Source organism: Hyla sarda, chromosome 7 (assembly GCF_029499605.1).
Source record: "Hyla sarda isolate aHylSar1 chromosome 7, aHylSar1.hap1, whole genome shotgun sequence".
NCBI lineage: Eukaryota > Metazoa > Chordata > Amphibia > Anura > Hylidae > Hyla > Hyla sarda.
The window spans coordinates 180,330,416-180,357,038 of NC_079195.1; the positions used below are offsets into that span (position 1 = coordinate 180,330,416).

Below are 26,623 nucleotides of genomic sequence, written 5' to 3' on the forward strand. Positions count from 1 at the left end.
CTGTTCCAAAGATCTGACAGACACCAGTGGGGGTAAATGCTCACTGTACCCCTTGTTACGTTCCTCAAGGGGTCTAGTTTCCAAAATGGTATGCCATGTGGGGTTTATTTTGCTGTCCTGGCACCATATGGGCTTCCTAAATGCGAAGTGCCCCCCGAGCAAAATTTGCTCTCAAAAAGCCAAATATGACTCCTTCTCTTCTGAGCATTGTAGTTCGCTCGTAGTGCACTTCAGGTCAACTTATGGGGTACCTCCATACTCAGAAGAGATGGGGTTTCAAATTTTGGGTGGTATTTTTTGCTATTAACCCTTGCAAAAATGTGAAATTTGGGGGGAAACACCCATTTTTATGAATTTTTTTTTTTTTTTTGTTACGTCTGCAAAAGTCGTGAAACCCATGTGGGGTATTAAGGCTCACTTTATTCCTTGTTACGTTCCTCAAGGGGTCTTGTTTCCAAAATGGTATGGCATGTGGGTATTTTTTGCTGTCCTGGCACCATAGGGGCTTCCTAAATGCAACATGCCCCCCAAAAACCATTTCAGAAAAACGTACTCTCCAAAATCCCCTTGTCACTCCTTCGGTTCTGAGCCCTCTACTGCGCCCACCGAACACTTTACATAGACATATTAGGTATGTGCTTACTCGAGAGAAATTGGGCTACAAATATAAGTATACATTTTCTCCTTTTACCCCTCGTAAAAATTCAAAAATTGGGTCTACAAGAACATGCGAGTGTAAAAAATGAAGATTGTGAATTTTCTCCTTCACTTTCCTGCTATTCCTGTGAAACACCTAAAGGGTTAAAAGGCTGACCGAATATCATTTTGTATACTTTGGGGGGTGCAGTTTTTATAATGGGGTCATTTGTGGGGTATTTCTAAGATGAAGACCCTTCAAATCTGAACTGGTCCCTGAAAAGTAGTGAGTTTGGAAATTTTGTGAAAAATTGGAAAATTGCTGCTGAACTTTGAAGCCCTCTGGTGTCTTCCAAAAGTAAAAACTTGTCAATTTTATGATGCAAACATAAAGTAGACATATTGTATATGTGAAAAAAAAATTAAAATATTTTGAATATCCATTTTCCTTACAAACAGAGAGCTTCAAAGTTAGAAAAATGCTAAATTTTCAAATTTTTCATAAAATTTTCAAATTTTTCACCAAGAAAGGATGCAAGTTACAAAATTTTTTTACCACTATGTTAAAGTAGAATATGTCACGAAAAAACAATCTCGGGATCAGATAGATAACTAAAAGCATTCCAGAGTTATTAATGTTTAAAGTGACAGTGGTCAGATGTTCAAAAAATGGCCGGGTCCTAAGGTGTAAAATGGCTGGGTCCTTAAGAGGTTAAACACTGTTATACAGGCTGTGCACTCACTACTTAACATTGTAGCAGAGGGTCGTCTCTTCATTGTTGTCACATGAAAAGATATAATAAAATACTTTAAAAAATTTGAGGGGTGGACTAACTTATAGGAGATACTGTATATAACATCACTGAAGAGCATTGGCGTAAGGGACGGGGGGGGCGTGGGTTGTAGTGCTCAGTAGAGATGAGCGAACTTACAGTAAATTTGATTTGCCACAAACTTCTCGGCTCAGCAGTTGATTACTTATCCTGCGTAAATGAGTTCAGCTTTCAGGTGCTCCGGTGGGCTGGAAAAGGTGGATACATTCCTAGGAAAGAGTCTCCTAAGACTGTATCCACCTTTTCCAGCCCACCGGAGCACCTGAAAGCTGAATTCATTTACGCAAGATAAGTAATCAACTGTCGAGCCGAGAAGTTCGTGACGAATTGAATTTACTGTAAGTTTGCTCATCTCTAGTGCTCAGTAACCAGAGGGATCCAGAGCGGCTGCCCCCACTCCTGCCAAACACATCTGTCCCACATTTTACATCATACATACAGGAAACAAGTAGCCGTCAGAATATCTTACCCGACAGCTGTGACGGCTCCTCCTGTTCCCTGTGTACTCTCTAATGACATGAAGCAGTAACTGACTACACCCTACAGGACTATGTGAGAGGAAGCAGAGATAACAGATACTAGTTCCCTGGGGGAACATATTAGATGCTGCACCGTCCCTCCTGTGCTCAGTACAAGAAAGATGTCTTCTCCCATTCTCTCATCTTTTTATTGCTAATTTTATTCAATCTGCTAATCTATATGTATGTTTATCTCCTATCAACCAATTCTTCTATGTCTATCTATCTCTACATCTGATCTATCTATATCAGTGGTCTCCAAACTGTGGACCTCCAGATGTTGCAAAACTACAACTCCCAGCATGCCCGGACAGCCGTTGGCTGTCCGGGCATGCTGGGAATTGTAGTTTTGCAACATCTGGTGGTCCGCAGGTTGGAGACCACTGATCTATATCATACCTATCTACCGTGTTTCCTCGAAAATAGTACCTACCCCAAAAATAGGCCCTAGCCGGATTATCGGGGTGGGCTGCAATATAAGCCCTACCCCGATAATAAGACCTAGACCAGTGGTCTCCAACCTGCGGACCTCCAGATGTTGCAAATGTTTGCAACATCTGGTGGTCCGCAGGTTGAAGACCACTGATCTAGACAATGCCCGGGCTGCAAATATTAAAAAGCAATCTTTAACTTACCCGTTGCTAAGGAACCGACCTCGCTGTCCTCCGCTGTTCTCGCTCGCCGGCCGGCTTCTTACATGACAGTCGGCTCAGCCTATCATCGGCCGAGGCGGGACATCGCTGCGGCCGGTGATAGGCTGAAGGCTCTGAGACGTCACAACACCAGGAAGCATCAAGAACAGCGGAGGGACCATGAGGCCGGTGCCTTGGCAACGGGGGAACAAAGGACGAAGGTAAGTTAAAGAATGCTTTTTAATATTTGCAGCCCGGGCACAGGAATAGATACAGCGCAGCGGCTGATAATTATTTGGCAGGGGGGGGGGGGGGGGAGAGAAGCTGCGCTCGCAGATGACAAATGATCAGTACCTCGATGTGGGGATTGTGCGGTGCAGAGCTGGGCTGATAAACCGGCGGGGGTGGGGGGGGAGGGGGGGTTAGGGACGTTGGGGGGCATTTCAGCAGCAGCTCACGCATATCACATGATGATAATTTGGGGGGGGGGGGTGTAAATACCGTGGAACCGCCATGTTATTCACGGTATGGGAGTGCAGAAGGAGTACGGCGCTCATGTATTTGTGGCGCTCCCATAGAGTGCGTACAGATACACCACTCCATGCACAGGAAGAGATGGGGCCCCATTCTTGAGGGGGGATGGGGGGTCTCAGCAGTCAGACACTTATCTCTTATGCTACTGAGAGGGGATACATTTTAAAGTAGTAGAGTAGTGGTTCAAATAAAATTATACATTGTAATATACAGATACATGAAACATACACAATTCTGTCCATTTTACACATTATAAAATATACACTGTATCTAATACATACACTAATATACTACTAATAATAAAATATAAATACAATACAGAAATCATATACTAAACAGTACTCTATATACACACTGCATAGAGAGAAGCAATATTTACATAGAATAGAATGATTACAAGAACATAATAAATACACTTATCCTGAACCTTACATATCAGTAGATGCTAGATACCAGTTGGCTATAGGACCTTTGATGATGTCATGATCACGTGATCATTAGTGTGGGAGGAGTCAGACTTCAAGCTGTGCTGCTGGAGGAGGTAAAGGACCTTTGATGATGTCATGACCATGTGATCAGTCATGTGGGAGAAGTCTCTAGTCTTTGCTTCTAGAGGAATTTCATGTAGTTTTGGTGATCACGTGACAATGTCTTCATGAGTCACAGAAAACTCATCCCCTTATGTCCTACCAGCAGCACAGATGGGGGTGTTCCACCTCCGGGAACTGGTTGGACCAATGGAATTTTTATTGAATAAGTTAAATTAAGTGAGAACTCACCCACACACACCCTATAAAGATGATGATCACCCTCAGTCAATTGTTTTTTTTCATTTTTTTTTTTTTTTTTCAGGACTGGTGGTAATCCCCTCATTTTCATGGGATCCATTTTTTACTTCTTTTCATTTCTTATTTTGAGGGGGGGGGGGATATTTTCCCTCCCTCTATGGTTCAGTCACTTGGTCCTTATATCTGATGCCTGTTTGTTCTCCCCACGAGAAGATTCCTGTGTTTTCTTCTTACTTTTGTTGGAGCTGCTTGCACTCCTCTGAGACAGTATCCTTATTAATCTGGATATCGCTTATTTTTAGTGATGGCTCTACTGACCGTAACCCGTCTAGGAAGGCAACATCCAAAAGCACAAATCTTCTGTACCATGATTGTGCCACTCAGGACGCTTATGATTTCTCTTGGTGTCCCCCTTGCAGAGCAAAGTCCCAGCATCAGAAACCCAGAGTTCAGGAGATGTATGTGTGGGTCAGAGATTATGTGACCTCTTCCATGTCAGCTATAAACGCCTCGTTAGAGGAGTTAAAACAAGCCTAACAAGCAAAACCTTCATTTTCTAGATGCTTTGGTTCAATCCAACCAAGATCCTTGGGGCCTGAGAATCGTTTCGGATGGGTATTCCATATACCTGGAGTCTATTCCTCCTAACAAGTTTACAAGACAAGAGTATTTCCTCCAATCAAGCAAGTAGCTTTGGAATCTTACATTCTTAAGTAGATCTAGAAAGATGCTCTGGAAGAGGCATCTCTTCCAAAACAGGGGCAGAGATCTATTCCCCAGTTTTCCTGGTACCCAAAGTCACAGGACACTGGAGTATTATAGATCTGAGATTTTTTAATCAGTACGTAAAGCACAAGAGCTTTTGTATGGAAACCATCCAATCTTTGGTCAACATTTTATCGCCAGGGGATTACCTGGCTACCCTGGACCTAAAGGATACTTATCTCCATGTTCCTATGCATCCTGCTTCCAGGAGGTTTCTAAGAATCGCTGTCCATGTCGGGGAGATCTTAAAACATCTATAGTTTGTAGCCCTCCTATTTGGAATTTCTTCGGCCCCACATACATTTACCAAAGTTGTGGTGGCAATAGTAGCCGCCCTAAAACTTCTGGGTCTAAATATTGTACCTTATCTGGACGATTGGCTTCAAAAAGCTCCGTCCCAGGTGATCCATCCTAGGTGAATAGTCTCTCTCTCATAGTACCCCGGTGGATAACTATCCCAACACTCATGAGAATGTTGGGACTTATGTCCGCTACCACGGATGTGGTTCCTTGGGCCCTTAGGCATTTACGCCCTCTTCAAACAGAGGATCTTGCCAATTTGAAGCACTGGCCAGCAGGCCTAAACAAGTGGCACTCTCGGTCTTCCACCACTCGGTCCTCTCTCAGAGGGTGGTCTCACCTAGAGGATGGCAAGTCCCTAATCCAACCCTCCTGGCAATCAACATGATTGCCGATCGCCTTAGCAGAGGACTTCCTACAGGAGAGTGGGCTCTCCATCCAAACATTTTCAAGGAAATAACGCTCAGGTGAGGTGTGCCAGAGATCGATCTCATGGCCACGAGGTTCAACACCAAGTTGGAGAGATTCTGCTCCTTTACAGGGAGGACAATGCGGTGGCAATAGAGGCTACATCTTCCCTCCAATTTCCTGGATTCTGAGGGTATTGATGAAACTCAGGCAAGATCGAGCATCAGTCTTAGCCATAATACCATTTTGGCCCAAAAAGAGCTTGGTTCACCCAAAACTTCAGATGAGTTGGGGTCAATATTGCAGATTTACCCCAGAGCAAGTATTAGTGTCGGGGGACACTCACAGCTGCTCAAATCTTCAAATGTTCAACCTGACAGTCTGGAGGTTGACTAGTCCCTTCCTCAGTTAGAAGGGCTTTCTAGTGCGGTCCTTAGAACTATGTAACACTCTTGAACATACTCTACAAACAGATCATATGCAAGAATCTGGAACATTTACCAAAGCTGATGTACCAGGAAGCAGAGGTCGGGCTTGGAGCCATCCATTTCTACAATCCTGAACTTCTTACAAGATGGTATGGATAAGAACTTATCCCCGTCCATGCTAAGAGTACAAGTTTCTGCCATTTCTGCCAGTCAACAGGTCATCATCTCTGGACCCACTAATCAAGAGATTCTTGAGAGGAGCCTCAAGACTAAAAAGTTAATCTCCCCCAATTTGTGCCTTTGAAGGACGTGGATATGAAGTACATTACACTTAAGTAAACATTCCTTCTGGCTATTAGATCTGGGAAATGTATTGGGGAATTGCAGGCATTCTCTGCCTATGAACCTTATGCAAAATTTCAGACAGGGTCTTACTCAGATTAATTCCATCATTCATCCAGAAAGTGCCATCACTCCAGAATTTAAACCAAGTCATCTCACTCTCGGTTTTGGCTCCATGTCCATCCTTGGTTGAAGAGAAAGGCCTTCATTGCCTTCATATCTGGAGATGTCTCAGGATCTACATAGATAGATCAAAAGAGTTTAGGAAGGACGAGAGTCTTTTCATTCTCTTTTCTGGAGCCCGGAAGGGCCATAAAGCCTCAAAATCAGCAGGTGGGTTAAAGAACCCATTCAAGAATCCATGGTATCTCAAAATCTAGAGTCTTAAGAGTGCACTCAACCAGGTCTGTATCTACTTCCTTTGCGGAAAAGAATCTGGTTCCTTTGGAACATATATGCAAGGCTGCATCTTGGAGTTTTCACTCCACTTTTATCACCCACTACAGGACTTGATACTAGAGTTGCCAATTACTCATGATTTAGGCGGACAGAATTATCTGCCGCTAGGTATGAGAGCCCTCCCTTATAGGGTTTCTGCTTGCCATATCCCCATCTGTGCTGCTGGTAGGACGTAAGAAAATCGTTAATTTCTAACGATAATTTGTTTTCTCTTAGTCCTAACAGCAGAACACAAATTTCCCACCCTATGTTATGTATAATTATTACTATAATTATTATCATGCTAGATTCTTCTCTCTTTTTTTTTCTCTAGTATATTGCATAAGTGAGGGTGATCCACTCCTTTATAGGGAATATGTGTTTTTTTTTAAATCAGGGCTGTGTGATTAACTCAAGTAATGCTTTGCCAATGAAAACCATTATGATATTTTTAATCACAAGTTGTACTACACGTACATAGTAATATAATTAGGCATGTTTGGGGCACAGCCAAGCTTCGTGACATCACCGCTGTTGTTTCACTAAGCCTGCCCGCAGCAGGACCCAGCAAATAAACAGCAGCAGTGACATCACAAAGCCCCGCCCATGCCCCAAGACATGTTTACTCTTTCTGTGTAGTCCGCACAAAAATGCATTGCCATCTATGAGACAATGCATTCCCAAGCATTCCTACCAGCATTTTCTCCTGCTGCTCCGCTGTTGTGGCAATGTCCACACAGAATTTTTTTGTGCAGACATTGCCCCTATGAACATAGCCTAAGCAGGTCAAGAAAGTTCCCAACCCAACCATTCATACCTTATGGGTACGTTCAGAGAAGCGGATCCACAGCATATTTTACGCTGCAGAACCGCCACCAATGGATTGCTAAAGGGTGACTCAGATGTGCCCGCTCAGAGCGGCAATACGCCCCTATGAGCAGACACACTGCTGCCATGTGAGAGTCGCCGCGCATGTGTGGTGTACTCGCACACATTGCAGCCACTGCCCCTGTTCCCTGAGCTAGGCCAAGAGCAGCTGCAATATGTGCGAGTATACTCGTAGTGTGTCTGCTCGTAGCAGCATATTTCTTCTCCAAGCATAAAATACACTGTGGATCCGCTTGTCTGAATGTACCCTAAGGTTTTCTAAGGCTGGGTTCACACCAAGTTTTTGCAATACAATTTCCGTATACGTTTTCAATTTGCATACCGTACGGAACTGTATTGAAAACCGTATGCCAAAAGATGCATCCAGTTGTGTCCGTTTTGCATCCAGTATGGTAGCCTTCCACGGTTTCTGTTCGAGGTGAAAAACCGTATTGAAACGTATATGTTTTATTTTTTTTAACATGGGAGTCAATGAAAACCGTACAGAAGCGTATATGTGTATGGTTCCATCCGGTTTGCACCATACGGTTTTTGACTTTGCACAGTTTTTTTGGGAATTTCAATCAAGCAAGTGAAACTTTACACCTCTGTCCGTCATTGGAACTGTCCAGAGCAGCATAGGTTTGCAATGGGAATTATAATGTATAAATAACCATAATATACTATTGGGGACCAGCTGTGCTACCAAACGGGTTTGATTTTGGGCTACGCCTGGGAGGAGTGTCTAAGTACTCTCTAGGTCTTCACTCTTTTTACCAATGCACGATGCAGAGGCTTCTGCTGCTAGAAGGTACCAGGTCTCTCCACAAGAGTGGTCCCTGCATGAGTAACAGCTGTCCCAGCAGATCAGGAAAGAGTTCTCTTACAGGGGTGATCTAGGAATGGAAAACGGCTAATTTCTTCTTGAAAACAAAACACAGCACTACACCTTCAACTTCGTCCTCAGGTTGTGTGTGGTATTACAACTTTGCTCCATTTACTTCAATGGAACTGAGCTGTAATACCACACACATACAAACTGATTCCAGAATACATATCTGTTGCAGCATTATCATTCAGGTGAGTTACCCAGGGTGCCTTTCTTCTCTCCATGCTTTGTCAGCAAATGTCATTTTACACACATTCATACATCCTCTTCCTTGCAACCTACATCCTAGGAGTAACTTAATTGCAAAGAATGGCTACAAGAAAAACAAACAGACAGGGCCTCCCATGGGACAGTACATATAGACAATGAAATGGTAATCAAAAAATCAGGAGATCTGCTCACCTTTTTGGGTTGTGTCACAGCCACAACCACTATAAACGCCTTGTGTGATATTTGCGGTGCTGCCTCCCGGAATCGGATCCTGGACGGTCCAATGCGATCATGTACAGCAGTAGTGAAGAAAAAAAACGGGGTTCCTCTGGTGCTATCCGCAGCGATGACAGGACTTCAGTGGATTATAATATCCAATACACTTTATTTGCCAAAATCAGATGGGTTTTGGGACCTCCTCCCTTTTTCAATGATACAAATGGCTTACAATACATTGATACAGTCTGTGTTATATAGACTACTAGAGATGAGCGAACTTACAGTAAATTTGATTCGTCACGAACTTCTCCGCTCGGCAGTTGATGACTTTTCCTGCGTAAATTAGTTCAGCCTTCAGGTGCTCCGGTGGGCTGGAAAAGGTGGATACATTCCTAGGAAAGAGTCTCCTAGGACTGTATCCACCTTTTCCAGCCCACCGGAGCACCGGAAAGCTGAACAAATTTATGCAGGAAAAGTCATCAACTGCCGAGCGGAGAAGTTCGTGACGAATCGAATTTACTGTAAGTTCGCTCATCTCTATAGACTACTAAAAAAGTGCGCTAGTGTGTGTCTTAATCCTGATTGACAGGATGCCTCGTGTGATCGGCGTTCCTGACTCAGGAAGCGCATTCCTATGATGTAAACAATCCTGTATCAGCTTAGATTAAAAAGAAAGAGATAGCGGGGGGGGGGCGTGGTTTGCCATGCAGGAGTGAGGACGTGCTTCCTAGGAGCTCCGGTCCTGCACCCCTTTTCTGCCTAAGACCTCTGTCTAATCCTATGGGGAACCAAAAAAAGAAGAAGAAGCAGAGACTAGCCCGATCCCGACCGTCCTCTCCACCAAGGGATTTACGGGGCTATTTCACCCATTCACAGCCCCAGAGGAGTATGTCCCTACCTCCTCCAGAGCAGCTCTGCAAGATGACGGCTCCTCCCTCCTCCGCATCAGCTATGGTGCGAAGTCCTGCAGGACCAAGAGCGCTTACCTTAGCGCTGGACCTGGCACCTGTTCCTCCGGTCCCCCTGGATCCTGCTGCTGCCTGGAATCCTCCGCCCTCGGCCTCCTGTGCGCCGAGCACCGCTGCGGCCCCGCTACTACAGGCCAGGGCCTCTCCTTCTATTAGGCCGCAACTGAAGGACCCCGGGGCTGCCCGCGCCGCGCCTGTCGCGTGCGCAGCACAGGCCACGGCAACATGCGCTTCCTCAGTGGATGTCTCCAGCGGCGGAGAGACTGCATCGCCACCTCCTGGAACCGGACAGGTGAGCCAGGGATCTCCCCCATCTACAGTTATCAGTGGCTCCCTGTCTGGGAGCCCCACAGCGCCTACTCCTCAGAGTGAGAGCTGCCTTCCCCATGCGGCAGCCTCACCTCTTCATCTGCTGGCTCCCCTCTCCCCGGGGTCACCGTCTGGGCCAAAGCAGGCCTCTGGCCCCATCGTAGTGCTGCCATCTGCATGCCCGGTGGGGGGGGGCTGGTGCTGGGGCCCCCTCATATGCCCATGGACTGGCCTCCACTCCCAGGCCCTTGCTCTTCCCCCCTGGTGGCCTTTTATGCAGTGCCCCAGCTGGGCTCTGCCTCTCAGCTGATGGCTGCCCCACCATCTCACCAGTGGTCATCAGGCTCCTACTGGGGGCACCCAGCCCAATGCTCTCCCGCTGCCCTGTGTGGGGACGTCCACCTGCCTCCAAGTGAGGGCCCCCCCTAAAGAAGACACGTTTATGGCCTCTCTGGCCCCTGTGGACCCACCCCTGAGTCTCCGGGGCACGCCACCCATACTTAGGGCCCCTTCACCGGGTTCCTCAGCACTGAGCCCAGCCATGGAGGTTCATACTTCCTTTGCACCCTCTTCCCCTGCTGACGGGACTGACCGACCATTAACCCTGGCAGACCTACGCTCTTTGATTACCTCTTTACCAACCAGAGAAGATTTCTCATCCATGGCTTAACAAATGGTGGCTGAATGTAAGCAAGAGTTTGTCCAACTCCGCTCTGAAGTTTCCACTTTATCATCCAAAGTAGAAACAATTGCTTCTGCTCAAGATTCCTCCTCTGCAGCAATTCAATCTCTTCAGGAAACGGTGCAGAAACACAGCGATCAACTTTTTCACTTGCAGCAACACCTGGACGATATGAAAACTGCAACAGGTGGAATAACATTCGCATACGCGGTCTCCCTGAAGCGGTTGGCCCTGATGAATTGCATTCTGCTTTGTTCACGATCTTTAATGACCTGTTGGACCGTCCTGCTGACACCCATATTGAACTGGACCGAGCCCACTGGGCCCTGAGGCCCCCATCACCAGATGACCGTCGCCCCAGGGATGTTATCTGTTGGGTGCATTTTTATACCATCAAGGAGGACATATTGCGATTTTCCCGTTCCCGTCGTCGGATTTACTATAAGGACGTAGAAATACAACTGTTCCCAGATTTATCCCGCCACACCCTGGCGCAACGTGCTGCCCTTCGTCCCTTGCTTGAGGTGCTTAGAGAGCGGGGCCTGTTGTACCATTGGGGCTTCCCCTTCGCCCTCACGGTCCGGAAAGATGGCAGAGCTTACACTCTGCACTCCCCAGACGACCTTCCCGGCTTTCTTAAAGATCTGGACATTCCATCTCCCTCCTTACCTGACTGGCCCACACTGGCCTCGCAAGCCCCCAAACGCCCTATCAAGAGATCTCCTCAGAAAACCTCCAAGCAGGCCTGACCTGGACTCCCACCACGGGACACCAGATGTCAACGCTTGGTCACTAGATGGGAGACTGTCCCTTCCTCGTCCCGGGCGGGCCCACTCCCCACCACCTGAGGGCCCAATTGTAGTGTATTGATTGTCTGCTAATTGCTCTTGATGCCCTTGGCCCCCACTCTTATAATGCATATGGGGTTTATTTTCTTATTTTTTCTTTAACTGTTTCATGCTATGATGTTAACCCATTTGTTCTCAATTTTGACAGGGTTGAGCCGTTTCCTGTTCTTTTCCCATTTTGTCTTCTCTAGTGTCTGCTACCTCTTCTGTTCTACCATATACTAATACAATTACCCCGTTCTCCATCTGCATCTGATCAACGTCTCTACTCCCTGACGGAGGTCTCTCTTCTCTAATGTCTCTCTCATGTGCGTCCTTGGGGGTGCCGGCTCCGGCCTCCTTGCATGCCTGTTTGCTTTCCACGTTTCCCACATAGGCTAAAACTGTCGCGGGCTCTCTCCCCCGGCACAAGTTTCTCTGGTCTTGGACCCTCTCCTTTGTAGATTATGCTGCAGCTGATCATAATCTGCTGCTACTTTTGTTTTGCCTTTTCTTGATCGCCTCCTGTTTGTCTTCTCCCTCTCCTCTTCCCCCTTCCTCTCTTGTCTTTTCTTCCTCTTTGGTTCTTTGTGAAGACGGAGCTAGTGGTCGTGCGCACCCCTCGTCTGTGAACCCCCATGGCGGATCTCAATTTTGCTTCTTTTAACGCGAAGGGTCTCAACACGCCGGCGAAGCGAACACAGATTCTGCACCACCTTCATAAATGCAAGGTTCATATCGCTTACTTTCAAGAAACACCCTTTAAAACTGGCCATGCCCCTACCCTTAATAATAGACATTTCCCACTTTGGTTCTGCGCTAACAATCCGGAGGCACACTCTAAGGGTTGCTATTGCTCTCCATAGGTCCCTCACACACCAAGTCCTTAATGTGGTTCTAGACCCACTGGCTAGATATATCATTCTGTCCCTTTCTGTGGGGGGGGGGGGGGGGGGGGGAGTCTGCTCACAGTGGTTAATGTGTATGCCCCTAACCAGGGCCAGGCAAACTTTTTAGTGGAATTAATAGATATGCTTCTGCCTGTGGTCTCGGGGACTGTGGTCCTGTGCTAGGACTTGAACTTGACTCTGGATCCCACTCTGGATAATTCCCTGGGACGTTCTAGTCTGTCTTATGCGGCCATCAAGCGTGTAAAACGCGCTTTTGGTCTCCTGCAATTGCACGATGTCTGGCGTTTACAACATCCCGCTGACAGAGACTACAGCTTTTTCTCTTCCCCGCACTGGACCTACAGTTGAATTGACCAAATCCTAGTGCCACATACAGCCTTACACTGGGCGAGCTCTTCCTCAATAGGAAACATCTTTTGGTCAGATCATGCTCCGGTGTTTTGCTCTCTCCGCTTACCCTCTCTGAGTCGGTCTACCTGGTCATGGAAATTGAATGAATCTCTACTTTTAGATCCCCTTTGCATGTCTGATCTGACCACAACTGTTTTACCATTCCTGAGCGACCACAGTAATGATATCACGGCTCCCTTTTATCAATGGGAGGCGTTAAAATGCGTTTTGAGCGGGGTCTTCATCAAACATGGTTCTCGGCTGAAGCAGGGTAGAGCCCACGCCCTCCGTAAAGCCCTCCTCCTGGTCTCCTCGCTTGAACTATCTCATAAGCGCTCGCTCTCACAAGCAGTTCTGAGGGAAATTCAACTCGCTAGATTAGAGGTCAAGCGCCTCTTGGAGGCATCTTGCGGGCGCTGGCTACAGGTAGGCCGCAGCAAGTTCTACGAATTTGGCAACAAAAGTGGCCACATGCTAGCTAGAGCACTACGTTCCAAAATAGCCCAGGCCCACGTACCAAGCATACGCTCCCCCAACGGTACCATTGTACACTCCACCCCTGACATAGCTTCCTCTTTCCTTGACTTCTTTTCAAACCTCTATAACCTCCCCCATCCATCCTCCTTCTCCGCCCTCACCTTTTCCGTTCTTGCCGCCGTAGGAGTTGGAGTCCCTCGAGGCTCCCTTTACCCCAGAGGAGCTTGCCATGGTAGGCCGGGACCTTCCGGGTGGGAAAAGTCCCGGCCCTGACGGCTTCACGGCTAGGTTTTTTAAATCCCTCCTTGACGCCCTTTCCGCACTCATGCTCCGGGCGTTTAATTCTGTCTACCCTTCCCATCCTATCCCTCCTTCCTCCCTGCTGGCCAACGTGGTAGTCATCCCTAAGCCCGGGAAAGACCCGCAGTCTTGTGGAAACCATCCTCACATTTCACTATTAAATGTGGATCTGAAGATTTATGCTAAATTACTGGCGACCCGCCTTAACTCTATTCTCCCTTCCCTGGTCCACCCTGACCAGGTTGGCTTTGTGCTGGGGAGGGAAGCCAGGGACAATACGATCAAAACAATTAATTTGATTCATTACGCTCAGTCCTCCAAATTGCCCTTGATGGTACTCTCCCTCGACGCCGAAAAGGCTTTTAATCGCGTCTCATGGTCCTCCCTGGCACAAACCCTAAGTCATATTGGCCTTGGTCCCGTCTTTATCTCCAAAATCATGGCCCTGTATAGCTCCCCTGCGGCCCGCCTGAAGATCAATGGCTCATTATCTGACTCCTTCCCCATACGCAATGGTACGCGCCAGGGTTGCCCCCTATCCCCCCTGCTGTATGTTCTGGTGATGGAACATCTGCTTGCTGACATCAGAACTGACCCCAACATATAGGGGATATCGGTCGGAGACCAGCTGTATAAATGCTCGGCTTTTGCCGATGAGCTTATAGTCTACCTCTCGAACCCTGTAATATCATTACCTAACCTCATGACCCGTATCCGAGAGTTCGGTGCCTGGTCTAATTTCAAGATTAATCTTTCCAAATCCGAGGCCCTCAATGTATCCTTGCCTGGACATACAGTAGACTCTCTCTGCTCTGCCTTTCCCTTTGCCTGGCCCTCCCGAGGTATCACGTATTTAGGGACTAAGCTATCCTCTGACTTATCCCTCTTGTTTTCTCTTAATTTCTCCCCTCTTCTTACACAGTTTAGATTGGATTTGACCGCCTGGGACAAACGGGAATTCTCCTGGTTTGGAAGAATTAGCATCTTAAAAATGAATCTTTTGCCCAGGCTGTTATATCTTCTACAAACTGTACCTATTCATCTCCCATCCTCCTTCTGGCGTGATATCCAGCGCTGCTTCGGACTGTTTGTCTGGTCATCGACACGGCCCCGCTTGAATCGCCTCCTTCTTTCCAGGCCTAAATTGTCTGGTGGAGCAGGCCTCCCGGATTGCCGCTTATACTTCTTAGCCTGTGTGCATGCTCGGGTCCTTGACTGGTCGCACAACTCTGAATCCAAGCTTTGGGTCCACCTGGCCCAAGACCTATGGCCTAAGGCTCTGGCCACCCTTCCCTGGACTTGGTCCCCAGCCCATTTTTCAACCTTATCTACCTCCTACTCCACACACCACACCTTAGCGTCTTTACACTCTGTAGGTGGTAACATTAGCCTAATTGACCATCAGGGCTCTCTCCTACCTATAACTGACCATCCAGATTTTCCACCTTTCCCTTTTGCCTATATGCAATTGCGCCATTTTTATTCCTCCATCCCCGCTCATTTTGCCCTGGCCCCTGACCTACTACCCTTTGAACACCTATGTCTTGCCTCGTCGTACCCTCGCCACTCCATCTCCATTCTTTACAATCTTTTATTATCCCTCCGAATGCCCTCCCTGCCTAATTATTGCAACGCTTGGGAGACGGAATTCGGTGTGCAATTCACCCCTGAGGCCTGGGCCAAATGTTTCTTCCTGACTCATAAGGCAGTGGTAGCCACCAAAGCACAAGAAACGTGCTACAAAATTCTCTCCCGCTGGTACCATGTGCCGGCGGTACTTCACTGCTGGTACCCCTCGGTCCCGAGTGTGTTCTGGCGTTGTGAGGCTGTGGAGGGTACGATGACGCACGTCTGGTGGAGTTGCCCCATACTTGCTCCATTCTGGCGTTCAGTCCTCCGGGTTGTTCGGGAGGTTACTGGGGTCGTGGTTCCCAGTACCCCTGCTGCTGCCCTGCTCTTTATGTTCCCCATGGCGCAAGCGAAATACAAGAAGTCTTTGGCGAGACACCTCCTTCAGGCAGCGAAGGCAGTCATTCCCCGGAGGTGGCAGTCTTTGGACCCCCCTACTTTAGATGATTGGTTGGCGGAGGTTGCTAACTCCCGTCAAATGGAGGAGCTAATGGCGGTACTCCCTGAGGACGCTGTGCATGTTGAGACCACTTGGCTCCCATGGGTGCAATTCTGCTCTTCTCAGAGGTGTAGGTCCCTGTGATATCCCTCTGATGTGACAGCAGTTTCCTATAGTGTGCTGACCCCGTGCGCTGTTGTGGACCCCACTGGCTCCAGACTCCTCTTTTTCTTGTTGCTGGTTCTCCCCTTCCCATTTCACTTCTACTGTTTCTGCCCCTTTTCCCAGTCTCTCCCCTTTCTCTTTTTTCTCTTCCTTCCTCTTTTGGTGTTTTCAGTCTTGTTTTGTCTGTACCTAGATACCCATGTACACTGACGTTAATCCATGTGTTTCTACTGGAGCACTTGTTCTTGTTAAATGTTTCTTTGTTAATGTTCTCAATTGCTTTATCTGGAGCTCCCTGGTCTTAGGGACTGGGAGGCTGTCTAGTGCTCTCATATGTTTGAATGATACACAGTTCCATAGGACACTTTATCTCTGTTGATTTATTTTATTTATTGTTTTCTGTCGACCTACTTGGTTTATGTATGTCTAGAATGTTGTTATCCATTGGGCCTACCCTGGCCACCAGACTTTATTCTCAGGATTGGCTTATATTGATGAATATTCATTGTTTGTATTGTTATTTCTTTGCATCTTTAATAAACTGCTCTTGAATTTGAAAAAAAAAAAAGAGAAAGAGATCGCTAAAATATATAAAATTATTTAAAAATCTTTTTTGTATGTTATAAAAGGTTGTTAATAAAATAATATAAATGTGTATTAATAACACTTCTTGGTCCTTTTTATTGCGGCGATGCTTCTTCTATACAATAATTACAATAAAGTGAGGGGTATATTTAGTTTTCTATTGTCATATCCACTTCCACATCAATAATTGCTTCCTTTAACAATGTTTCATTGTTTATTTGTTATTTACCTACTCCGATAGATTGTCAGTGCGCTTGTGTATTTATCTGCTGATGTTCCTATGACCGTTCATGCTGGCCTTGTGCAGGCGCACTGGCCATGGGTCTCTGACAATTCTTGTTGGTACTCCTTGTTTTCAACATAATCGCAGGTATCTATACTTCTTGATTCCTCTTCTTTGTATTAATTTCTTTTTGTTCACAAAATGTATAAGGGTTTTTAGCCGCAATGAGCCCGATATTTCCCAATTATATTAGTAAATTGGAGGCAGCGTTTTTTTTTATATAAATTTACTTCCTATTGTTTTTATATTTCAGTTTGCATATTTTTAGTATATATATATATATATATATATATATATATATATATATATATATATGTTTTTTTATATCGCCCTTTCAGGCTCTAGGATGCCAAGAAATTGGCTATAGTTTGGACTTTTTTTGAACTGTTTTTAGTTTTAGTGCCTGGGTGACCGAGATAATCAGACATGGTCCAAACATTCATTCAAACCCGATGGTTGCAACATGTCCATTTTGTAAATCCAAAATGATTCACGTTTACATAAAATTTCCGTATCAGTCTTCGCCATCTGCCGGTATTTGTTCCATTGCTGTAATTTTGAAGTCTTGCATTTTACTATCATGTTTCTCCATTGCATGACGGGAAACACTATGCTTCAAAAATTGGTGGGTGATACACACTGGCATATATTAAAACCCGATCCGATTTTGAAAAAAATCCTTCCGTACAGACCAAGTTTCACTTACAGAAAAGCAAAAACAATTAAGAACTTTATTGCTCCTAGCCGTTTGAAAAAGAAGAAAGGAACCCAACAACAAACACAAAAAAATGACAATATCCAACCAATAGGATGCTTCAGATGTAAAAACAGGACATGTAAATTGTGTGAGAGTATAACCCATGGAAAAAAAGAATTTACCAGCAGACAAACTGGGGAAACTTTTCCAATTAAGACAAGAATGGAATGTAGCAACACATATATAATTTATCTGATCGAGTGTACATGTCAACTACAATATATCGGCAGAACTACACAACAACTGCGTAGCAGAATGAATGGTCACCGCTACAATATCACCCACCAATTTTTGAAGCATAGTGTTTCCCGTCATGCAATGGAGAAACATGATAGTAAAATGCAAGACTTCAAAATTACAGCAATGGAACAAATACCGGCAGATGCCGAAGACCAATACGGAAATTTATGTAAACGTGAATCATTTTGGATTTACAAAATGGACACGTTGCAACCATCGGGTTTGAATGAATGTTTGGACCATGTCTGATTATCTCGGTCACCCAGGCACTAAGAAAAAACAGTCCAAAAAAAGTCCAAACTATAGCCAATTTCTTGGCATCCTAGAGCCTGAAAGGGTGATATAAATATATATATATATACACACCATATTTATCGGCGTATAACACGCACTTTTTAGGCTAAAATTTTTAGCTTAAAGTCTATGTGCGTGTTATACGCCGATACACCCCCAGGAAAGGCAGGGGGAGAGAGGCCGTCACTGCCTGCTTCTCTCCCCCTGGCTTTCCTTGGGTCTAGAGCGCTGCTGCCGGCCCTTCTCTCCCCCTGGCTATCGGCGCCGCTGCCCGTTCTGTCCCCCTGACTATCGGTGCCGGCGCCCCATTGCCGGCGCCGATAGCCAGGGGGAGAGAAGCGGCGCTGACAGCCAGGGGGAGAGAAGGGGCAGCGGCACCCATTGCTGGCGCCGCTGCCCCGTTGCCTCCCCCCATCCCCGGTGGCATAATTACCTGGGTCGGGTCCGCGCTGCTGCAGGCCTCCGGCGTGCGTCCCCGGCGTCGTTGCTATGCGCTGCACGGCGCGGCGCATGACGTCAGTTCGCCGCGCCGTGCATAGCAACGACGCAGGGGACACGCGCCGGAGGCCTGCAGCAGCGCGGACCCGACCCAGGTAATTATGCCACCGGGGATGGGGGGAGGCAACGGGGCAGCGGCGACGGCAATGGGGCGCCGGCACCGATAGTCAGGAGGACAGAACGGGCAGTGGCGCCGATAGCCAGGGGAAGAGAAGCGGCGGCAGCAGGGCTCTAGACCCCAGGAAAGGCAGGGGGAGAGAAACGGGCAGCGACGGCCTCTCTCCCCCTGCCTTTCCTGGGGGTATATCGGGGTATACACGCGCACACACGCACCCTCATTTTACCATGGATATTTGGGTAAAAAACTTTTTTTACCCAAATATCCTTGGTAAAATGAGGGTGCGTGTTATAGGCCGGTGCGTGGTATACCCCGATAAATACGGTATATATACTAAAAATATGCAAACTGAAATATAAGAACAAGGAGTAAATTTATATCAAAAAAACGCTGCCTCCAATTTACTAATATAATTGGGAAATATCGGGCTCACTGCGGCTAAAAACCTTTATACATTCTGTGAACAAAAATAAATTAATACTGAGAAGAGGAATTAAGAAGTATAGATACCTGCGATTATGTTGAAAACAAGGAGTACCAACAAGAATTGTCAGGGACCCATGGCCAGTGCGCCTGCGCAAGGCCAGCATGAACTGTCATAGGAACATCAGCAGATAGATACACAAGCGCACTGACAATATATCGGAGTAGGTAAATAACAACAAATAAACATTGAAACATTGTTAAAGGAAGCAATTATTGATGTGGAAGTGGATATGACAATAGAAAACTAAATATACACCTCACTTTATTGTAATATGAAAGAAAATAGAGGAAGCATTGCCGCAATAAAAAGGACCAAGAAGTGTTATCAATACACATTTATATTATTTTATTAACAACCTTTTATAACATACAAAAAAGATTTTTAAATAATTTTATATATTTTAGCTATCTAATGTGATATAGGATTGTTTACGTCATAGGGATGCGCTTCCTGAGATCACATGAGGCATCCTGTCAATCAGGATTAAGACACACACTAGCGCGCTTTTTTAGTAGTCTATATAACACAGACTAGAGAAGTTGAACACGTCTACTGGTGAGTGCGGCATTTCTTCTTTGCTATGAAGTTGCATATTGGACATATTACACCTCCATATCTGATAACCATACTGCACGGGATAGAGGTGACCCAAACTGGCAGTGCCAGACACCTATCTTTTACTATTGGACTATTCATTTTAAGAATGCCTCTTTCTTTTTTTTCCCTCTTGTATCATCCTCCAGATCCAAAGTTTATTTTTACCTACACATATGTCCAAGTCATGTTTCTGGAATGAAGGAACATCAATCAAAAAGTGGGTCTTTCTGCAGAAGCGCTGCTGTAAATTTCCTTCAGTTCAGTAACCACAGAAACTTTCAGGTTTAACCGTTTATTAGAGATAGTCAGAGCAATAGGACCTTCTGGACACCCTTGTCCCTTCCTCAGTTCCGTATAAGTGGGGGTGGCATGGTTTGCATCTCAGAATTGCACCACTATCAAGACACACATTCCCTTCTGAGCCCTCCTGTGTGCTCAGGTAGATTATTACCACATGAGGCACTGTGTACCAACTAGGGTAGCTGGAGCTGTTGCAAAACTTGGAGTTTTGTTTTGCAAATGTTAGGAGTTGTAGTTTTGCAATAGCGCATGGCACCCTGGTTGGAAAACACTTACATTAGGAATACTGACATACCCAGAAGACCCAGCTTCTGGGCTTGGTTGGCTTCAGTGTCTAATAACTATGTAACAGGATAGGGTCATACATAAACCAATAATTCACCTTACGGGCCAGGACTTGTGAAAAACAAAAGAAAGGTGCCATAAAATTAAACCTTTTATTCTAAATCATTAAAACTACACCAAATATTTTAATGGGTGTGTGTCAAAAAAAGTGGTACTATCACCAACAAAAGAAAAGGGTAATTAGCTATAAATACAGCCCCCCAGTCAATAACACTGGATGACCCCTTATTCTGTACATCATCTAATAGGTATATTACCCCCTTGCTATTCACCCAATGCATTTCTGTTCAATCAAAATGTAGAATAGATCGAATATCATCAGAGTTTTTTAAAATGCAAAGGATAATCAAATATATAGCATGTTCACAAAATACAAGGTGTCAGACAATTTCAGCAAATGGCCAAGGGAGATTATACAATGTAATATCAAATGATAATAATCATCATGGATATGATACTCCCCAGCAGGAATGATAACCTGTCAGAAAAAGGATAATACCAAATACCAAAGGGAGTATTTCAATTCTTCTCCTCCTATCATTTACACAAGATATACTGTCCGCCCTAAAAAATGGGTGCTTACCCTTTCTGTAGCATGGTACAATAGGTAGTCATACTCACAGTAAGAGATGAGAGGCCATATATATGCTGCCTGTATAAATAGGACCGAGGTGCTAGTTAATATCAAAACAGGGCACTTTTCATTCTTTACTTTGCCCCTAAACATATTATCCCCTATCCAAAGAATAGGGGATAAGATGTCTGATCCGGCAACGAGGACGCACTGAATACAGAAGCTTATTTACACAGCTGTCATGTCCCTTCCCATAGACATGAATTATGGGGTGCCGTGCCGAAGAGAACGTGGAAGTGGCCAGACTCCCCACGAGCAGACATCCTTTCCCCTATTCTTTGGATAGGGGATATGATTTTCAGGAGCGGAGTACCCCTTTAATTATTCTACATTTTTTTTTTTTTTTTTTAAACTAAATGTAGATTGAAAAATATCACTACACTCCTCTTTACAGGTGTACTTTCCTATATGGTGTCACTTCTGATAGGTAACTAATATTTTAACACTCCTAAAACTCTTATCATGGTACAGCACACAATATTAGCTAAGTAGGCCTCAAATGTTGCATGATGCAGCTACCCTTCAGAGCTCCACCCAAACAGCAGGTAACTGCTTAAAGGGGTTCTCCGGTGCTTACACATCTTATCCCCTATCCAAAAGGATATGGAATAAGATGCCTGATCGTGGGAGTCCCGCCGCTGGGGACCCCCGGGATCTTGCACGCGGCACCCCGTTTGTCATCAGTCCCCGGAGCGTGTTCGCTCCAGGTCTGAATACCGACGACCACAGGGCCGGTGGCGTGTGACGTCACACAGGGGCGGAGGCGTGACGTCACACGCCACTGGCCTTGTGGTCGTCGGTAATCAGACCCCTAGCGAACACGCTCCAGGAACTGATTACAAACGGGGTGCCGCGTGCAAGATCCTGGGGGTCCCCAGCGGTGGGACTCCCGCAATCAGGCATCTTATCCCCTATCCTTTGGATAGGGGATAAGATGTGTAAGCACCGGAGAATCCCTTTAACAAGGTATGTGTGGCTCTGATGGCATAAACTGGGCACAACATATCAATAGGCAGCCTCTATCAATATCAAACTCCAGGCAGTTGCAGAGCCTAGCAAAAATTTCACACATCCTTAAAAGGTAAAAATTTATAATCCAGGATTAGAAAACCAGAGCTAATTTTTTCAATAAACAGTACCACTCCTGTTTCCAGTTTGTGTGTAGTATTGCAGCTCAGATCCACAGAAGTGATTTGAGCCCAACTGTAATTTCACACACAACCTGCGGATAGGTGCGGTGCTATTTTTGGAAGAAGTAAAATATATAAAAAACAGATAAAAGCAGCAAAAGAGGAAACAAAAAGACTTGTTGCCAAGGAGAAAAACTAACTCTATAATGTTCTTTAATTATATAAATTGCCCTTTAAAGTGATGAGGGCAAAGTTATAGATGTGGATCAGAAAAAAGCAAGTATATATTAACCCCTTAACGACATCTGACGTAAATGTACGTCATGATGCAGTGGGACTTAACACACCATCCCATACATTTACATCATGAACATGACCGGGAGCACCGGACAGACCGGTGCTCGCATCATGCACGGCAGGTCCTGGCTGCTGTCAGCAGCCAGGGACCAGCCAGTAATAGCTGACATCAGTGATGGCGCTGATGTCAGTCATTAACCACTCAGATGCTGTGATCAATACAGATCACAGCATCTGTGGCACCTAAAATGGATGATCAGATCGCCCGCATCACTGCCACAGGCATCCGATCAACAATAATGGCGGATGAAGGTCTCCTCACCTGCTTCCGTCCATCTCCAGGGGTCTTCTGCTTTGGTCTGAGATCCAGGAGAAGATCGCCGATAATACTGATCAGTGCTATGCCCTATGTATAGCACTGTTCAGTATATGCAATCTAATGATTGCAATAAATAGTCCCCTATGGCGACATAAATAAAAAAAAAACAAAGTGTAAAAAGAAAGAAAAGTTAAAAAAAAATTGAAAAATCCCCTCCCCCAATACAAATTGTCACTTTTTCCCATTTTACCCCCAAAAAGTGTAAAAATAAATAAATTAATAATCATATTTGGTATTGCCACATGCGTTAATATCCAAACTATCAAAATATAATGTTAATCATATGGTATGGTGAACCGCGTAAACGTTAAAAAAAAAAAAAAGTTAAAAATTGCTGCTTATTTTGTCAAATTTTATTCCAAAAATAAAAATAATAAAGTGATTAAAAAGTAAAATATAAGCAAAAGTGGTACCAATAAAAACTACAGATCACGGCGCAAAAAATCAGCCCTCATACCACCCCATATATAAAAAAATGTGAGTTATAGGTGGTCAAAATAGGGCAATTTCAAACATACTAATTTTTTTTTTTTAAGTGGTACAATTATAGAAAAGCATATAACATGGGTATCATTTTTAATCGTATTGACCCACAGAATAAAGAAAACATGTCATTTTTACTGTAAAGTGTACAGCGTGAAAGCAAAACCCTCCAAAATTTGCTAAATTGCGGGTTTCTTTTCAATTTCCCAGCCCCTGGAGGTGAGATATCTCTCCGTTAGGTGCACAGACCATTCCTGTTATTGCTCTTTGTATATCTAGGTTGTCAGCTTCCCCCTTTCATGCAATTTATGTTTGCTTTCTGGTATATGCTGAATTTTTCTACATCTTCATATTTGTGACTTTGTCCCTTTTCATTTATTTGTTATCACCATGGACATCTACCCCATTTTCTGTATGTGCTACTAGCCGTGCCTGAGCATAAGTTTTTTCGTGGGTTTTGGTATTTATGTATTCTGTTGTAGTTTTGCTCTTTTTGTGTTCTTTTAACCAATAAAATATATTACTAATTCATGATAATCTACATCATGTGTTTTTTTTGCTGGTTATGGATACTAGATTTATGGGGACAGAACATTGATCCAGTGATTTATTCTGATTGCCATACTTTGAGTCAGGAAGGAATTTTTTCCCTTGATATAGGGCAATTGGCATTAGCCTCATAAGGGTTGAATTAGAAATCTTCTCAAGCTCTGAGTTATTTCAACAGCAGTTTACACTTGTTTGCAAACAAACTGCTATAAATCTGGCGAGCACCCAAAACCGCAGCCGTTCAGCAAGCACTCCTGAAAAACTGGGTGGATATTTGCACTTTGCACAACTAAAAAAAATAAATAAATAAAAACGCTTTGGACAATAATTTCCCTGTGGACCATGGTGTCTCTATTACAAATATTTTCCCTCCTCCCAATCACAACTTTCCTGTGGGTAGTTTCACATGTCTAAAGTCAACAATGCAGTTTACAGCAGTATTTAGTATTTATTCCATATATGCAAATCACATCCTGATCAGCCATATAGCTCACAAGTGCACAAACATATTTACTGTTTCCTTTCATACAGCAAATGGGCAAGTGTGCGTGTACAGTCTAGCCTGAATTTCAGTCCTAATCCAGCCCAGCCATTGCATGGTTATCAGTTCATTCCAGGAAGGAATCTACTTAGGCCATGTTAGGTTAGTCAGTCTGTGAGCTTCCCAATGCAGGACATGGCTAAGGGATCTTTATATAAAATATCAGTGAATGTGCTCAAGATGAGATGCCTGGTGAGTGCCTGGTAGGTAGGCCTCTGGGCCTATGTAGGTAAGGCAGACAGGAAGGCAGGCAAGAGAAGTGGCTAGTAGTTCTGTACATTACCTTCCATCAGAAAGAACATAAGGGACTGGGAGCTCCCTTAAGACAAGGTGAAATGCAGCATGGTGTCTGGAGCTGTACAGAGATCCAGGTTTTGCTCGGCTGCTAAGCTTCACACCATTTCACCTTGGTGGGAGATGTAACACATACACTGGGGCAATTATGGGCTCTGAAAGGATTTTTCATGGAGCACTACAGCTAGTGTCAAACATTTGCTACAGCCTGAACATGGCATCGTTTTTTATGTTGGGCAAGAGCTGATCGATGGTTATAACATTTCCCACATTCTAAACATGAAAATGGCTTTTCTCCTGTATGGATTACCTGATGATTAAGTACATCTGATTTATGTCTAAAAGATTTGCCACATTCTGAACATGAAAATGGCTTCTCTCCTGTATGAGTTCTCTGATGCTTCACAAGATCAGACTTCTGGCTAAATGTTTTCCCACATTCTGAACATGAAAATGGCTTCTCCCCTGAATGAGTTCTTTGATGTTCAAGAACGCTTGATTTTCTTGTGAAACTTTTCCCACACTCAGAACATGAAAAGGGCTTTTCTTCTGTGTGGCATTTCTGATGTTTAACAAGACTTGATTGCTTTATAAAACTTCTCCCACATTCTGCACATGAAAATGGCTTTGACCCTGCATGGATCTCCCTATGTTTAAAAAGACTAGTCCTGTGGCCAAACAATTTCCCACATTCTAAACATGAATATGGCTTCTCTCCAGTGTGTTTTTTACTATGTTCAACAACATATGATTTTCTAGTAAAGCACTTTCCACATTCTAAACATGAAAACGGCTTCTCCCCTGTATGGGTTACCTGGTGTTTAACAAGATCTGACTTCTGGCTAAAACATCTCCCACATTCTGGACATGAGTATGGTTTTTCCCCTGTGTGAGTTCTCTGATGTTCAATAAGACATGATCTTCTTGCAAAACCTTTTCCACATTCAGAACAATTATAGGGCTTCACACCTGTGTGAATTCTCTGATGTATAACAAGGACTGATTTCTGGGTAAAACACCTCCCACATTCAGAACAAGAAAATGGCCTCTCTCCTGTGTGCCATTTCTGATGTGTAACAAGACTTGATTTCTTTATAAAATGCTTTCCGCATTCTGAACATGAGAATGGCTTCTCCTCTGTATGGGTTAGTCGATGTTTAACAAGACTGGACTTTTGGCTAAAACATTTGCCACAGTCTGGGCATGAATATGGCTTCTCCCCTGTGTGAGTTCTTAAATGATCAATAACACTCGATTTCCTTGTAAAGCATTTTCCACACTCAGAACATGAAAACGGCCCCTCCTCTGTGTGAGTTAAACAATGTTCACTAAGATAAGATTTACTAGAAAAATATTTCCCACATTGTGAACATGAAAATAGCTTTCCCCCTGTATGATTTACTTGATGATTATAAAGATCCGACTCCTGGCTAAAACATTTCCCACATTCTGGACATAAAAATAGCTCCTCTCCTGTGAGAGTTCTCTGATGTTCAAAAGTAGTTAATTTACTTGTAAAACACTCCTCATATTCAGAACAAGGAATGGTTTTATGCTCAGTTTTTCCTGTGCTTTGTCCTAAAATCTGTAATTGACCCAATAAAGGTTCCTTGTGGTTTCCAGGGTCAGTAGATACGCCGTGCATATCTTTGCTGTGATGGACAAAGGGTATAGTTGTATCTTCTGTGATATTGTTAGATTTTACTTCATAGCCTGGAGATAAGAGATTTCCCACAAAGTTTTTGGTGCAGACATCTGCTGGAAATAAAAACATATTTTATCTGTTGCAAAAACACAATAAATATTTTAAAATGTTTGTAGATGGAGCTTCCCAAGCAATTGCTACAATACATATCAAAATATAATTTTCTACACTAAAGAGAAATTCTCTTTTTGTATCCCGACAAA

At 44.6% G+C, this 26,623-nt stretch overlaps 1 protein-coding gene across 8 annotated transcripts in view; it reads right to left on the bottom strand.

Annotated features, from left to right (window-relative positions):
- LOC130282780 (oocyte zinc finger protein XlCOF6.1-like) overlaps nt 1-26,623 on the bottom strand; it is a 136,372-nt gene that overhangs the window by 32,038 nt on the left and 77,711 nt on the right. For 3 of the 8 annotated variants that reach the window (XM_056531495.1, XM_056531494.1, XM_056531491.1), the window contains exon 1: nt 3,586-3,688. Coding sequence is in view for 5 of the 8 variants with exons in the window: in XM_056531489.1 (XP_056387464.1) it covers nt 24,906-26,473 (1,568 nt within the window). In the remaining 3 variants the exon portion in view is untranslated. Of the gene's footprint in view, nt 1-3,585; nt 3,689-21,997; nt 26,474-26,623 lie in introns of those variants that run through there. The other 5 variants (XM_056531489.1, XM_056531492.1, XM_056531493.1 and 2 more) reach the window with 3 other exon arrangements.